The 16,251-nt window shown below is 37.6% G+C and overlaps 2 protein-coding genes and 1 pseudogene across 2 annotated transcripts; all 3 read right to left on the bottom strand.

Moving 5' to 3' along the window:
- Positions 1-480: 480 nt before the first annotated feature.
- LOC125475885 lies at positions 481-1,285 on the bottom strand (annotated as a pseudogene).
- Positions 1,286-6,994: 5,709 nt separating this feature from the next.
- LOC125475886 (telomere-associated protein RIF1-like) lies at positions 6,995-8,143 on the bottom strand. The gene is made up of 5 exons (XM_048581248.1): positions 7,813-8,143; positions 7,634-7,701; positions 7,458-7,519; positions 7,195-7,344; positions 6,995-7,110 (listed from the first exon to the last, which is right to left on the bottom strand). The coding sequence occupies exons 1-5, from the start codon at positions 7,881-7,883 to the stop codon at positions 7,075-7,077; spliced, it is 387 nt and encodes a 128-aa protein (XP_048437205.1). The 5' UTR covers positions 7,884-8,143; the 3' UTR covers positions 6,995-7,074.
- Positions 8,144-11,630: 3,487 nt separating this feature from the next.
- LOC125475883 (cyclic phosphodiesterase-like) lies at positions 11,631-13,856 on the bottom strand. The gene is made up of 3 exons (XM_048581246.1): positions 12,440-13,856; positions 12,251-12,299; positions 11,631-12,162 (listed from the first exon to the last, which is right to left on the bottom strand). Exons 1-3 carry the CDS (start codon positions 13,106-13,108, stop codon positions 11,966-11,968), a joined length of 915 nt encoding a protein of 304 aa, XP_048437203.1. The 5' UTR covers positions 13,109-13,856; the 3' UTR covers positions 11,631-11,965.
- Positions 13,857-16,251: the final 2,395 nt, after the last annotated feature.

Genomic DNA, 16,251 nt, shown 5'->3' with positions numbered 1-16,251 from the left:
GTGAATCAAGTGTTAGCTCTAGTGGGATAATGTAAGTTCTAATGAGAGCTGAACACTTGATCATCTTTAGTTTGGAGACGTGAGGATATAAGATATTGGAATTAACTAAGGTTGTAAGCTGATAAGGAATTTGTATAATAGGGGTTTCAGACTAACACAGTCACGATAGTGTTGTGAAACACTTATAATGGATGTGAATGATAGGTTTGCTGGTGATATGGTTAGATATTGATTAGGGTGTATAATTGGAAGAGTCCTTATCAATCATCATCGTATGTAGTATAAAACAAGGGTCCCTGCGCTCTCTCCATCACTCAAATAAATAATACTCAAATCCCATTCATTGAGCGATTGCATCCAGTTGAGGAGAGCTGCAGAAGATCCCTAGTTTCCAAGAGATGTCTTCTTCAGTTTAATGGTTACTTTTGGTACTGTGATTATTGTATTCCTCTTACTTTATTTATATTGATCTTACAGTTGTTACCATAGCTTTATGTGGGCTATACTTGGTACAGTTTCCGGGTGTTTGTCCTCAAACTTGCAACTGGTTGTTTCGCCTGGATCACAGTCAATTCTGTTATTGCCAGATTCATCATAGCAGAGGGCGACTTGGGCCAAATATATTAATTTCTTGCTCTGCTTCTGCATTTGTTGATAGCATCTGATATTGACGGAATGTCCGCCAGTTTCGGACTCAATGGCCTTTGTTATCTGATCGATGAGTACAATTTGTATAACGACATCTTTGGCTGAAGTGGTTGGGGTACAATATTAGCCTTCTGCAGGATTTGAGCTATATCAAAATCATGGTACGTCGCTAGGGTCTTCCGGAAGTACTCGGTCTTCGGGAACACATTGTCGGAGCACTTTCCGTGCTTATCATACTCTCTTTGCCAGAATTCGACATGGTTCCCTTTTCTCCAATCCACCACGAACTGAGTAGCTCCTTTTCAGTGCATCATTCATCTACATATATTATTTAATTAAAACATAAGAAGAAACTAGTTAAGAATACACGTACATACACGGAAACACACGTACATATACGGTACACATGTAGGGAGATGTATAAATGATACATATACACATATACATATATGCATACATACACATACGTAGGGACACAGAATATTAACTATTGAGAGTTAATTTGTGAATAATTACCCATTCACATTAAAGGCTCCCCCATGCAGGTAAGGGATGAAGAGGATGATTTATTCGCAGGCCAGAGACCATGAATAGTGAACTGAAGATGAGATGGTTGCATGATGTGGCATTTATTCACCCCCCCTATAGCTTGGCATTCAGCGCTGGCCAGAACTGAACTGCATAAAGTATGGAATGTGTGTAAGCGGATGAAACTGTGACAAACAAGAAGAAAAATATGACTTGCACTAACTTTGACTCCATTTCTATTTCTACCTGAGGGTTTGAAGACGAAGTTGCATGTATTTATAGTACCTATGGGTGGAGGTGGAGGTGGAGGTGGTGAAGGGGTTAAAATGAAACGATCGAAACAGATGCGAAATTGCGAAAAACTTAATTAAGTAACATTCCTACTCCCCCTACAAATGAAAATCAATACAAGTCTGCAATTCAGTATATAACTTGTTACATATCACTATTCAAGTTTTCAATTTATAGGCAAAAGAAACTGCATGCTGTGTGGACATGCTGTGAGAAATTTGTATCCAACACAGATTATTGTTTGGTTTCCATTTCAAGAATTCACCAACAAATAACACATATACATTTTCAAGTCCTCCATCACGACCATTACACATGCCCACCTTCCCCATCTAAAGAATAAGTTAATTTCTAATCAAGCCAAGGTGCTCACGAGAGGAACCTTCATTCAACTGAATGTTATGATATCAATCATAAGAAACCACTTAGTTTTATGGCTTTTCTTCCCTTTATGGTAAATATGGAATTAAATTGACAAATTCTTAATTATATACAAATCATTTACCTATATATTGATGTTTAAACACTATCTTTTTCTTCTTCTTTTTTCCTTTTTTTTTTTTTTTTTGTTGAATTGTAGAGGCTATTTCTATGAAAAATATTTACTTAACATCTTCATTTAATTACCTATAATATAGCTAGGTAGCCATCGATCTATCTTCAATGAAGATACCAAGACAATTATATACCTAAAGCAAAGATATAAACACGATTTTGAGTTATCACCATAACAAGTTCTAAAACATGTAGAAGCAAAAAGAATATATACTACATGTAGTTAAGTAGGGGTGGGCATAAAAACCGCCAAACCGCAAAACCGCATCGAACCATAAGAAAAAAAACCGAAAAAAACCGTGTTGACCGGAAAAGTCAACTTTAAGTGAAAAACCGAACCGAACCGCTCAAACCGGTTTCGGTTTCAAATGACCAAGAATTGGCGGAACCGAACCAAACCGTTTTATTAATAATAAATAAATAAATTATATATACACACACATGTCATGGTATAATAGGTTGAAAAATAGGTTGAAAAATTGTGTACAGGAGCTGCTGCTTCTTGCTTGCTCTCTGAAGTCTGAAAACCTGCAATTTGCTTCATCATTTTTTTGTTTGTTGACTGATTGACCAGTGCATATGTATTTTAGTTGTCTCTTTTTGTTGACTTGGTGCCACTACCAAAGACATTTGCATTAAAAAAGATGTGTTGTATGCAACTTTATGTAATCAGTTTTAAAAGATGTATTTGAATGCATAATGATTTGGTGTTCAAATAATTTATTATTAGGAACCGTAAACCGGCAAGAACTGAATCGAAACCGGTGTAGACCGAACTGTAAAGTTCTAGTAATAAATTTAAGTGGAACCGCACCGAATCGAACCGTTAATATATTTCGGTTTCGGTTCCAATTTAGGGGTGGAACCGCACCGAACCGCACCGTGCCCACCCCTATAGTTAAGGTTCTCACCATGCCAAATTTCAATACAAATGATTCCTCCATATATGGTACATTAACAAAAACAACAAACTCAAAATTCAAAATTCAAACCAAACAATACAAAACCAAAATAATATGTACAATAATGACAAATAAAATATGAAAAAAAATGGTATTAATGTTGCGTGGTTTACATGCGTTGCTCACAAAATGGGAAAAATAGATGTAAAAAAAATGAATGACTCAACCTAAAAATTAGCTTACTCATCAATCTAAATATGGAAAGTAAATTGGGGGTAGCAATGTAGTCAATGGGTTTAAATTGAAGAAATAAAATTTAGAAAAAAATGCTTATCATTTTTAAATCCTAGGCCTAGGCTAATCTTATAATAGTATACTTTAAATAATATCCTTAATAATAATGGTAGAGGAAGGGTGTAACCGTGTAATAAGATAATCTTACATTCTTAATAGAAAGTAGGGTTGGCAGATAAGATGCATAAATACTTTTTACCAAATTTAAAATAAGAAATATAGATACAATGAATGCATATCTCAATACACTAAAATGGATATTATTCATATCTATTCATATGGAATGCAAATATTCTACATTAATTTCTCAAATAACGTATCTTCACAGTATGATTTGAGCTAAAGTTAAGTCTTGCCTAATCCACATTCGCCATGTGGGTATCACGTGACGGAATAAAATGAACTTGGGCTAAAATCAAATAACACGACACCCACAAACAAATAATGAATTATATTGAGCCGACCTAGCTGTAAGGTTATTGGGTCGAATAACACGTCTCACACTTGGTCGTATCCATCCCCTCCCAGTTGCTTTGCACCCACTCGCAGTCATAGAGCAGAGCAGAACAGAACGTCGGCCGGCGCGGCCTCCATCGATTCCTTCTCCTGCGGGGGTCTCTTTCATCTCTGATAATTTCTGCAACAATTAATTAAATCTTTACTTACTAATCTAAATCAGTTTCTATGATGATGATGATGATATATATATATATACACACACACGCACATCAGCATGTATATAATTGAACCTTGCTTCCGAAAATTAATCAAAGTTTCGATCTATCAGTTTCCTGTATATGATTTGCCCCTATGGATGACATCGTTGCTAAAGTTGATCGGGTGGTTACTAAGAATTACTATCACCAGTGTGTTTTACTATGGATGGATTGAAAGGCTTTCCGATAACTAGCTCCAGAGAGGCCCAAAAACCTACAGAGAAAGAAGAGGAAGGAGGAGGATCCAGAGGCTCCGGTGGAACCGGCTCCGGAGATGATCTTCTTCCCTAAGATATAAATCATTAAATCACTTGCTTTAATCACATATGTTGTTTACCCTCAATAGAAAGTTAGACAAAAGACTTAAAATCATTGACTAACATTTGCATTATTCACATGTGTTGTGTCCCCTCAATAGAAAGATAAAATATCCAAAACCATAAGCATTTGTTTAATATTTTATTTCTTCGATTTTAAACCCATTGAGTACATTGCTACCCTGAATTTACTTTCCATTAATGAGTAAGCTAATTTTTAGGTTAGAGTAATTCTTTCTTTTTTTTTACATCTATTTTTACCATTTGTGAGCAACGAATGGAAACCACGCAATTTTTTTTTTTTTTTTCATATTTCATTTGTCATTATTGTATATATTATTTTGATTTTGTATTGTTTGGTTTGAATTTTGAGTTTATTATTTTTGTTATTGTACCATATATGGAGGAATGATATGTATTGAAATTTGGCACGGTGAGAACCTTAACTACTGTTGGAAATATTTGTGATAAACAAACCACAAAATTAATAATATTATATCATAATTTTATCACCACAATTTATTAAATGAAATAAATCAAATAAGATAAAATATTTATCTTTTGTAGGTAGAGAACACTCTTCGTCGATCCTCGATTTGAATAAGATTTTAGGTTGAGGTGTGCAGTCATTGTCCTTAAGAATAGATTTCGCCCCTCTAAGACAATGTCTTGGTGTAATGGGTTATGGTGCCTTACCCTCAGGATACAACAACCTATAATCCTTCATTAGGCATATGAAAGGTGAAATTATAATAGCATTTGAGAGAATACAAGAAATCAAAAGAGGAGAGGAAGGTGAGATTCAACTAGGTGAGGTTTGTAGGAAAGAAAATATTTGAAGTTCAATAGCAAAGGAGTAGTCTAGGTAAAGATCAACCGTAATACTCACGGCTTGAAGAGTTGTTTTTATATAGAACATGAGAAAAGTAAACATGATTAAGCATGGTCTAGAAACGTTAGACTATATAATTGCCCAATTTTTCTTCAAAAAATATAATTGCCCAATTAATGGGTTAATCAAGATGGCATATTCAAAGAGAAAATGTACTTAATTTATAGCCCCAATATTATAACCGCTTTAATGCTTCAGTTTTTGGTTTGCAAGAAAAACTGAAATTGAGATTAGAAAAAATCAATAAGAATTATATTAACATGATCAATGAGGAGTTGTATTTTGAAATACCCAATCAAAAATGCCAACAATTCCCCACATATTTCAAAATACAAATTGAATCACAAAAGGAATTTGAGTAAAACAAGTTTAAAGAAGACAAGGAAATACGAAAGGAAAATGAGAATCCAACGCATCAACACTGGTGTTTGTTGAGAGTCTATCTGCACCATAGAGATAGACTCTCAACAATAATAACATTAGATATAAATTGATAATGCACGCCCAATCAACAAGTGACTTGTTCTTACCCATATGAACCTACTTCATGGCATCTCCATTCACATAGGTTGGGTTACCATCACTCTTGATCGATGTTATAGGCATACGTCTCATCCCCTTGATGTCATAATCATCACTAGCATTTAGCTTAGTGGATTTGTCAAATGATTAGCTAAATCCAATTCTGACGTCAAAACAATTATATCAAGTACATATGCATAAGTCATTTAGCTTGACGCCCTCATAGCTATGATATCACACACAATAAACCAACTAGTCTCTTCCCAGACAATGAGATATCTCAAACCAAACAAAGTGGTCTCTTCCACAAATAGTTGGATAGCTCAATAATAGATATAGAAAGAAGTCGTCTCTTGTCGTTCACATTGTCTTCTTTATAAGATTACTAGCCGGTGTTTCATAGTGAAACTGCTCAAATATACTATCTACAAACTCTTGTACAATTGATCAAATACGTACAATTGATCAAATACATATCAACACATCGCCATATGAGGAAATGCGATGAAGAGCCAGATCATTGAATTTTATGACATACTCATCAGCACACAACAGCATGCTAGCAAACTTTTCAAGGCACCTATCCAATATTGAAAATAGATCCTCAAAGAAACTGCCGCCAATGAAACACCCAGATATTGAGGTGCAGAGAGAGCAATAGAGGGACATCCAGAGTGTGATAACTTGTTCAAGCTCAACCTGTATGTGATGTGAAGCATGAGATTCTTTTGCGGGGCTTCCAAGGTCTGCAGACATAAAGTATTTCGGAGTACAGGAGCATACAACTAGTGGATAGGACAACAGATCGCACATGGCAAAACAACATTTGCAGTCAGACTCCATTTTCAATGACGAAAAATCCTTCATATCATCAATGTAGAACTTCAAACCTTCTGCCACTGCAATCCACATCCTTAAGCAGCTAGGACCACTGTGCTTGTACAATAATCCAGTAGTGACAACTAGGCTTTCCAGGGGATCAAACATTGATAACAGATATTTGAAATAATTCTGCATTCTCTGAAGATTGATGTCTGTTTGGGTTCGGTCATTGTTGACTGAACCACTAAGCAGAAGTAAAGTACACTTAAATAAACCATTGGTGAAACCATATCCATGTAAGCGTTAGTGACACCGGATTTTGCACATCCAATGTCAACTAATATTTGGTGGTTATCAATACACTTGATGTCAAATGGCACCCTGTAAATAGGGAATCCCACTATAGTATGTTCAATCTCCTCACAGACAGCCTCCACCAACTGAAGCGATATGTGATGTAAGTCACAATAACATAAGCAAGTGAGTACCTTGGAAAGATTTAGCGGAGGGGTAATATTGTAGACCTAGTGTTCAATAAACACCTCTCTGACATATCCCTCTCCCTCTTATCAGAGCTAAGGAGTCTTCTATATACTGAAGGAGCCCATATATGCGATAACAGCCTGTCACAATAACATAAGGCATATTCAGAAGAATTAGTATGAAAACAACACTATTTAAAACGCATGATACTTGCGATGTATTACCTGAATAGCCTCAAAAGTAGTCGACAAAGAACTGATAGGATTGTCAATGGCATGAACAATTGCAAGCAAAAGAGAATGGAAAGGGGCAGCTAAAAGTGGTGTACTCAATTGTTGGATAGATATGCACCACACCCCGAAATTGCAAACAGACTGCAGTTATGAAATCAGCAGGTTACTATTCGGACACGCGAAAAAACAAAAACTAAAAACACAAAAAGATCATCGCTTGTAGTAATAAATTCCCGTCAATATAAAGAAATAACCTTCATTTTTGTGGTTGTAATGAGCTTTGCCAGTGAATCTAAAACAAATTTGACATCATCCGCTGCGAAACAAAGAAATTGGTGACAGAAATTTGGTTATCAGTTTAAGCTCAGCTGCATAAAAAGTTCAAAATTTTAATTTCAAACGAATCAGAATTTTGAGTGGCTACATGTACCTGCGATTTCGGCGACGATGGACGGATGATATATCATGAAGCCCAAGCATTCCAATGCCTGAGTTGCACTGCAAATTTTTTAAATAAAAAAGAAAAATCCAAGACGTATTCAGTTAAACCACACCATTAAAATAAATGAAAAACCCAGAAAAATGAGATTTCGAATCGGAAGAACTCACATTTCTTCGTCATTGTTCCGAACAACGGCGACGGTCGGACGGATGAGGCTCCGGCAGCTCCGCGCAAGCATTTGAATTGAATCGTGACGGTCGGAGGATTGCTGCTGGAGGTGTAAGAGGGTGGAGTAGGCGAAAGACTTGTTTGCTTTGGTGGCGGCTGAAGAAATCAGACCCCTGATTTCTTCAAGCTGGTCTGAAAATCCGGAAATCGTTGCGGTGGGGGAGAGGAAGCAGCAGTGACCAGACTACCGGTAGCATGTGAGGTGAAACCCTAATTTCGCACTGGATTTTTGGAATTGGGAGTCTTTTCGCGCCATAGCACGGAAAAGGGTGACGGGTTTAGCAACCTGGGGCCTGTTGGGCTTTAGGCCTAAATAAATGCTAAGAAATACTTAAAGTGTTTTTAGAACTAAAAAATATTCCTTTAAAAGCGTTTTTAATCACTAGTACTTGTTAAACGAGTCCTAAGTCCCATGTATTTCTGTGAGAGGATTTTTTAAGTTCCACGACTTTTGGAAGGATTTATACGAAAGAGTTTGTGATAAGGTTTCAGGTTTGGTTGTAGCACACGTAAACGATAGTTGAGTTTGTAATAAGTTCAATTTCTTCATTATGCGTGAATTTCTCCATATATATATATATATATGCATATTACGTACTTATGTGTGTATTATAGTTATGTAGGTGAGACATTTGTACTAAAACTTATGTACTAATGTATTCGTACCACAATTTTATGTGCATATACATTTGTCGCAATACTTTGTACCCATGAGTTTTTTTCATATAAATTTTTTATGTATCGTTGTTGACTTTTTTAAATTATAAGAATTTAAATTTTGGATAAATTTTTATCTATTAGTGTGATTGGAGCATAAAAATATACATGACTTAAGAATAGGTTTATAAATGTTATAACACTTAAATATGGTAAGTTTTAATAATAAATACTTGAATTAGATTTAGAAAACGATTCATGTTAAAATATAAAAATATCTTATTTAAGTCATAAAATCTAAAAACTCCATTTTTTTCAAAACTGGTAAAGGAAAAAGTGACGATGAAACATCGCCAACAACAATTGGAGTCATGGCCCTCAAAAACGTGCGCCCGTCGAAACGTCTCTTCCTCATTAATGAATTAAAACCGCAGCCGCATGCAATCGTGCGTCCCAAATCCCTGAAAACCTCGATCCTATCTTTGAAGATTCCCAAGATATCCGAAATGATTGGCCATTTCCTGGTTAATTTTCCCTCAAATTCAAAACCCTAGCGCCTCCGAATACCAAAACGTTTGATCTTCCCTCTGAAATGCCTATAAATACCCAGATTTCTTTCATTTGCATCCCATGCCTTCAAAAACTTTGAAATCTCTCTTGCCATTCCTACTTGCTCCAACCACAAAACCTCAAACTCATCTCTCACAAACCCCATTTTTAGCCTACGCAAACCTTTGACTCCTTACCATGCCTCCTTATCTTAAAGCTTTCCGACGAGTGTAACAAATGCAAAGATTTCATCGATCGGAGAGCCATCAAAATGCTACGCTTCGAAAACGACCTAGCCACCACCCACCAAATTCTAGGCCCACTATTCAAAGATGCAGTGCCATCAGTGCATCACCAACCTCCTCAAGGAACAGTGCCTAACACTCGTGCTGCAAGGGTTTGACTGGTCGAAATGGTGTTTGGCACGGCCCCAAGGAGCTTGGCCCTCGACCACTACAGCTTGGGCCGTCTGGGTCGACCAAATGGGAACATTCTTCGACAAAGAATGGGACGTCTCGGCATTCATGACGCCATCAAGCTCTCGACCATGGAGATCACCATGGATAAAGAGCTATTTATGGCGGACCCTGAGTTTATGGTGTTCAGGCTACCAACACCATGATCTTTCCTTTCGGCCCTATCAGCCCCACCGTCCTTGATATCTCAGTCTATCCTTAGGACATTCCCCATCTAGTCTCCTAATAGATGCTGCCCTTGCCAGGTGCCCATCGAACCTCGACCTAAAAGCGTTGTTCGACGAACGGGCCGTCGAGACACTTAACCGAGGAGATCGAGAGCCTTCGAAAGAAGAGGTTCAAAAGCTACACAAGAACTTCTTCAACTACAACACTCTCATTCTCCACTTCATCAGCCGAGGCGAGGAGAGCCTTAGGAAGGGAGAACATAAAGCCTTCCTATTCTACTAGTACAACAAATTCATCTATTGTACCCCTTGGGTCAAATTTCATGTCTTGTGGAACAAGTATGGCCATATAAGCGGAGTCACTTGGATTTCATCTATTGTCCCGGATCAAGGTGATGGTAGCATCGCTACTCCGTTAGGTCAAACTCTTCACAGAGTTGTTGAGTCGTGACCAGACTTTTGAGGGTAACGTTATTCCGATCAGCCTTTCTCCAGCTTTAGAATACGTACTGTTTGGTCTTCTATCTTGCATATGATCCAATTTCGTACAATGTAGCAGAGACATTTCAGACTCAGTGGTGCAATCTTGAATGTCATGCAAAAAAATTTGTAATGATGATGAATACTGTTTGTTTCCTAATCGATGAATAGAGTTTAATCTGTCAATCTATTCGAAGTAAGAAGTGTTGAGGAAAAACACAGGTAAGCTTATGGGCCCGGGGCAGAGTTCAAAAGCCATCTTTGGTGACGTTGTTTTGGGAAAACATCACCTCCAAATTTAGTATTTGTAAAGATTTCCACCGCTGATATCCGGAATACCACCTTACTCCGGTACTAGGTATTAAATATTAAGCTAATGGAAAACCTTTTGCCCTAGACTCACGGTAATGCATTAACCAGATTAAGGTTGAGGAAGTGTCGGATCATACCCGGAATGACCTCCAAATTTAATTGTTAGTCTAACATGTTTGAGTTGTCTTTGTTTTTTGATTTCGTTTGTTCTTTCACCTTGCCCCCATTCCAAGTCAGAGGATTTCAATAGTGCAACATGTCACCAAGAAGGGGCTTCCTTCTCAGTCCGAATTGTGTGTCCATCTTTAGTGATTCTTAAACGAAAGTTTGTTAGGAATTTGGTCGGCTGCATGTGGGTCAAAAATATTTTTTAAATGCTTTTGTCAAATCCTATGCATCGGACTCGTGGACTTTGAATGTCGTTTTCGGTTTCTCTGAATGTGTCACACATATTGCATGTGGTGATGACCGGTTGTTGTTTGGATGGGATATTTTGCATGCGTGCAATATCCCTTTTGTGCACCTCGTTGCGTTATGGTCTTGGTAGTTACTATATTTTACTTGGTCATCAGGCATTGTTGGTTATAGTAATGTCCGTGTAATCACTTACCACTCCACTCTCTCTTATTTACCCACCATCACTTCTCTCTTCATTTCTCACCCAATCTCTCTCTCTCTCTCTCTCTCTCTCTCTCTCTCTCTCTCTCTCTCCACTCTCTCTTGTATTTTGTGTATAATGCTAGCAGAAAAAGTGACAGTGGAGGTTATCCAGAGAAATATATTGGCGCTAATACTAGATGATATTCATGCGGAGGTTGAGATAGAAGGACCTCAATTTTGGTAGATTTTAGATGTTGTTATCTTGTAAAATGTTAGACAACTTCATTCACTTAGTATATATTACCTAGTTAAACTCATTCGAATTTCTCTTCATATATTGTTTCTAATCTTAGTACCTCACCCAATTCATGAATTTGAGTTAAGGTCTTTTTTTTTTTTTTTTCTTTTTCTTTTCTTCTTTTCAAATTTCTTCTCAACTGATGCAGTTTAAGGTTTATTAATTATGGATCGATATAATTAGTATGTGAGTGGGCAAGAATCCGGATGTAATTCATGTGAAAGGAAAAAAAAAATTCAATTCTTTTTAAATAAATTTGGTATAGGGCACGATTACACAGAAGTGCCCAATCAGTTGAAAAGGGCTGTCAGACCTATCAGAATGAAGGCACAAATTAGGCTCTATAATGCTTTGCCTTGATAACACAAACAACTATATTGTGCCCTGCGGCCAAAGGACACACTTTGTTGCTACATTGTTGCTATTTGTCTACAAGCACATATGTTGGTGCTCTTTGGCCTCAAAGGGCACACAATAAATTTATTTTGTGCAGTGCCCATATTTTTTGTAGTGTGCCAAGTGCTATGCATATATATGCAACCGGAGAGCTTGTCTAACGACCGATTTCAGCAATCTTGGTCCAAGATTTCAGAGATCTGTCATCGTAGTCTATTTCATACAATGCAAAGTGAGTTATGGGGAAGGTCAAGCTAGTAATGCTCTCGTCGAGAATATTAACAATTTCTCCAGCTTTTTTCCTTTCTTCTTCCGTCAACTTCCCATAGAGGAGACTCAAATATGGCATAGAACCTGCATCAAATATTGCAGACACGCAGATTACATACGTACATTCCCGTCAACACTTTAAGAAATTAAGTCACTGTAAACAACAACTTACTGTTGTAGAAACCGAAATGGTAGCTCCAACTTTGGGCATTTTCAAACAACTAAGAAAAGAAGGTGTAATGATAAGTGAGTCTATTCAAGCTCAAACCAAAACGAGAAAGATGAAAAGGAAACAAAACAGAACAAAACAAAACATCAAGAAAATCAATATGTATTAACAAGGGATCGAGAAAATATATACCTCTCGATCCATCAATAATGAAACACACTGGTGATAGTAATTCTTAGTAACCACCCGATCAACTTTAGCAACGATGTCATCCATAGGAGCAAATCTAAACTTGTTAAGGGCATCCTCACGACTCATCATTTGGATGGATCCCAGGATGGGGATGTGAGGTTCGATCTCCGGCCCACCAAACTCTGCCTGGAGGCCCTCCATCACCTTCTTGATTCTACGGGAAACATCAGCCGGTGGAATGGCCCAAACCGAATACGAGTACAACCTCCGGCAACTTTCCCTCTTCCCGTCTACCACCACTATCGCATCTTCATCTTTATCTGAGCAAGTATTCTCTATGCTCTTAAGCTTGTGGCTGCGTCCCATGACCGAAACTATGCTATTCACATAAACAATAATACTATCTTTATCTTCTGTTTCAATGGGAATATGCTTAAGCTTTTTGGTACAAAGATTAAAGAAAACTACGTGTCCATCACTGTCAATCATAAGCCACTCATCGCCCCACAACGCCACAGGTCCAGACCTACGTATCTGATCATCTGTGCCCTCAATGGTCAAGTGTTTTGTCCAAGCACCCTTAAAGTCATCATCCATCACCCACATTTCATAAGGTTCAGGATATCGACGATGGTCCACACTAAGGGCAAAAAAAAGCAACTGATTCATTCCAAACAGTAAGCTTCAAATAGAGGTGATTCGACCGGACAAACTGTTGGAGCTCAGATGGTAAGGGTATACCGTGAAATACCTCACGACTTGTATCGAAGGAAATGATCAATTTCCCATTCGCATGGAATCGATGCTCAACTGCGTCAAATGGAAATAATTCCTTATCTTGCTCAATTCCCAGCCAATAACACATTCCCTTGAAGGACATCTGGAAATCCTCAGGCCAAAACAAAGTAGTTTCGGTTTCTAAAGAATCTGTGTTGATCTCTTCCCAAAAATCACAACCCATGGTGTATACTACTGCTCTGTGCCGACTAAGAAATCTCCGGCGGTTTTCATCTCCCTCTTGAAAATAAGTAGTAAAGGTCACAACTTTGTACTCGTTAGACATGGGATCATAGCCAAATCCAGTATGAAAACCAGTTTCGAGATGGTCTTGCCCATCGTAATCATCCGGCTGGTGCAAGGGCCACATTGGAAGGCATGGCTCATCAGGAATACGATTGAATTCCCCAATTCCGGGATTGCATAAAACTAGGCTACTCTCACTAGATAGTAAAACGATGCCATTGCAGTGGCCTTGGATACGAAATTCTTGTTCCGGCACTCCGATATTTTGAATCAAAGATTGAGGAATAATGATGTCCTGGACACCAACAAGAGAGCAGCTATTGCTATGCTCGTCATCAGTATTATCATCGTCTTTGAAAAACTCAAGAAATGATAATACTTCTTCAGTCTCCTCCTTCTTAGTGGTGCTGTTAGACTTGGGGTCCTCCTCCTCATGCTGCTGCTGCACTACTAATCGCGCCAAAAAGACGTGGAGAGTGGTGAGATTGTTGTTCGCGGAGTTGGAGAGGTGCTTTGACACGAAACCCGGATTGTTGATGAGAGCAGACCACCATTTAGAGACACATTTGAATCGCATCAGAGTTTTGGGAGGCAGAGTTAGTAGGATTTTCACCAACATATCTTGTCCCATTTTCATTTTGCTGCTGCAACACTACTCGCGCTCTCCCTCTAACGATAAACAATAAATTATGAAAACTTTTTAATTAAGATTTCTAAGAAGAAAAAATCACAAACAGTAAACTGATTCAGATTTTAGATCAAATCTTTGATTAATTCTCGGAAGCAAGGTCCAATTACATACATCCTGATCTGCGTGTGTGCATATCATCACCATAGAAACTGATTAGGATTAGTAAGTAAAGATTTTAATTAATTGTTGCAGAAATTACCGAGATGAAAGAGACCCCCGCCGGAGAAGTAGTCGATGGAGGCCGCACCTGCTGGTTTTGTGTTCTGCTCTACGACCGTGATGATAGACCGAGTGTGGGAGATGCGCTTCTTGAACCCTCTACCTCAAAAGTTGGGCCCACATAATACCATCCGTTGCTTTCTTTGTAGGCCTCATGGAACATGTTATTTGATTTTAGCCCGAGTTCATTTCTTCTGTCATGTCGTGTCAACATGGCATAATGTGGATTATGCCTTGATTTTAGCCTGCATTATACTGTGAAGATACATTATTCGGAAAAAAAAATGTATAATATTTGCATTTCTTAGAGTAGATCTGAATCATGTCAATTTTAATGTATTGAGATATGCATTCATTGTATCTATATTTTGGGTAAATATCAGTTTACTACCCTCAAGTTTTATGGTTTTCAACATTTGGTACATAAAGATTTTTTCATCTCAGAGTCATACCTAAAGTGTTAATTTTAGAACAGTCTCATACATCCGTTAATGGAACCCCTAACTCGAGTTAATTACAAAAAGTGGAAGCAAGATTTGGAGATAGTGCTTGGTGTGATGGACTGGGATCTAGCACTAAGAACTGAGGAACTATCGGTGCCCACTGAATGAAGCAGAGCAAGCCAGATATCCAAGCATGAGAAATGGGAAAGGTGCAACAGGATTTGCTTGATGATTATTAAGAGATCAATGATCGAAGTGGTGCGTGGTGGTTTTCCAAAGACATCAAATGCATATGACTTCTTGAAATCCATTGAAGAAAGGTACAACGAGTCAGACAAGAGTGAAACTAGGAAACATATGAATTTATTGACAACCATGAGGTATGATGGTGTTGAGAGTGTGTATGAGTATATTCTGAAAATGATTGATGTTGCTGGAAAACTGAAAACACTAGAGGTACCCATATTTGAAACTTTCCTCGTGCATGTTATTATGAATTCACTGCCTGATACATATACTCAACTCAAAGTGTCTTACAATGCTTTACGTGAGAAATGGGATGTCAATGAGTTAATCTCCATCTGTGTAAGTGATAAGGTTACGATGAAAAAGGAGAAAATGGACAAAGAAAAGGATGAAATGGTTGATTTTGTTCAAAGCAGCAATGGAGATGTCAAGGCATCAAACTCGGATGCCATCAGGAAAGATCATACTAGAAATGTTCACTCGTCTTCCAAAAGGGTTTTTAAACCTAACAGACTTTTGGTTTTCAAATGTTACTTTTGTAAAAAGGTCGGCCATATGAAAAGGAGTTGTCCTAAATATAAAGCATGGCTTGCTAAACAAAAAGCTAAAAAGGGTAAAAAGGTTTTTGCTTGTTTTGAAAGTAATTTGATTGATATACCTAGTAGTGCTTGGTGGCTTGACTCTAGCTCTTCTATTCATGTTACGAACTCATTACAGGACTTCATAACAATGAGAATTCCAAATAAAGATGAAGTCAAGGTATTCATTGGCAATGGGAGAAGGGTTGAAGTCAAGGCTCTAGGCATAGTTAGGCTTAATTTGGATTTTAGTTTTCAATTAGATTTGGAAATGTCGTTTATGTACCTTCAATGAGAAGGAAACTTGTTTCAGTTTCAAGATTGGTTTTGTTAGGGTTTTATTTTACAAAGAATAAGTTTGGCTTCAATATTTTTTATAAATTCTTCCCATATTGGTACCGGATTTTTGGTTGATGGCATGTTTCAATGTTCACTTAAGTATAATAAAGTTATCTTTAGTACTGAGAGCAAAGAAACAAAATCACTTTAGTCGTCAAACTTATTGCGTAAAAGGCTTTGTCATATTTCAAAACCAAGGATGGAACTCTTGGTGAAAGATGAAATCTTGCCTCCATTAAATTTTAATGATTTTGATATTTGTGTGGAGTGCAT

The sequence above is a fragment of a genome, unplaced genomic scaffold (assembly GCF_019419815.1).
Source record: "Pyrus x bretschneideri cultivar Hongxiangsu unplaced genomic scaffold, Pyrus_bretschneideri_v1 Contig165, whole genome shotgun sequence".
Lineage (NCBI taxonomy): Eukaryota > Viridiplantae > Streptophyta > Magnoliopsida > Rosales > Rosaceae > Pyrus > Pyrus x bretschneideri.
The sequence above is the reverse complement of the archived record's forward strand: the minus strand, read 5'-3'. Positions and strand labels throughout refer to the sequence as shown.

Coding starts and splice junctions, on each gene's coding strand:
- LOC125475886 (XM_048581248.1), bottom strand. CDS start 7,883: ATGCTTGCGCGGAGCTGCCGGAGCCTCATCCGTCCGACCGTCGCCGTT. Junction 7,520..7,633: donor CATCGTCGCCGAAATCGCAG/GTACATGTAGCC, acceptor TTTGTTTCGCAG/CGGATGATGTCAAATTTGTT. Junction 7,345..7,457: donor TTACAACCACAAAAATGAAG/GTTATTTCTTTA, acceptor TCATAACTGCAG/TCTGTTTGCAATTTCGGGGT.
- LOC125475883 (XM_048581246.1), bottom strand. CDS start 13,108: ATGAATCAGTTGCTTTTTTTTGCCCTTAGTGTGGACCATCGTCGATAT. Junction 12,300..12,439: donor CATTATTGATGGATCGAGAG/GTATATATTTTC, acceptor TTCTTTTCTTAG/TTGTTTGAAAATGCCCAAAG. Junction 12,163..12,250: donor CCATTTCGGTTTCTACAACA/GTAAGTTGTTGT, acceptor TATTTGATGCAG/GTTCTATGCCATATTTGAGT.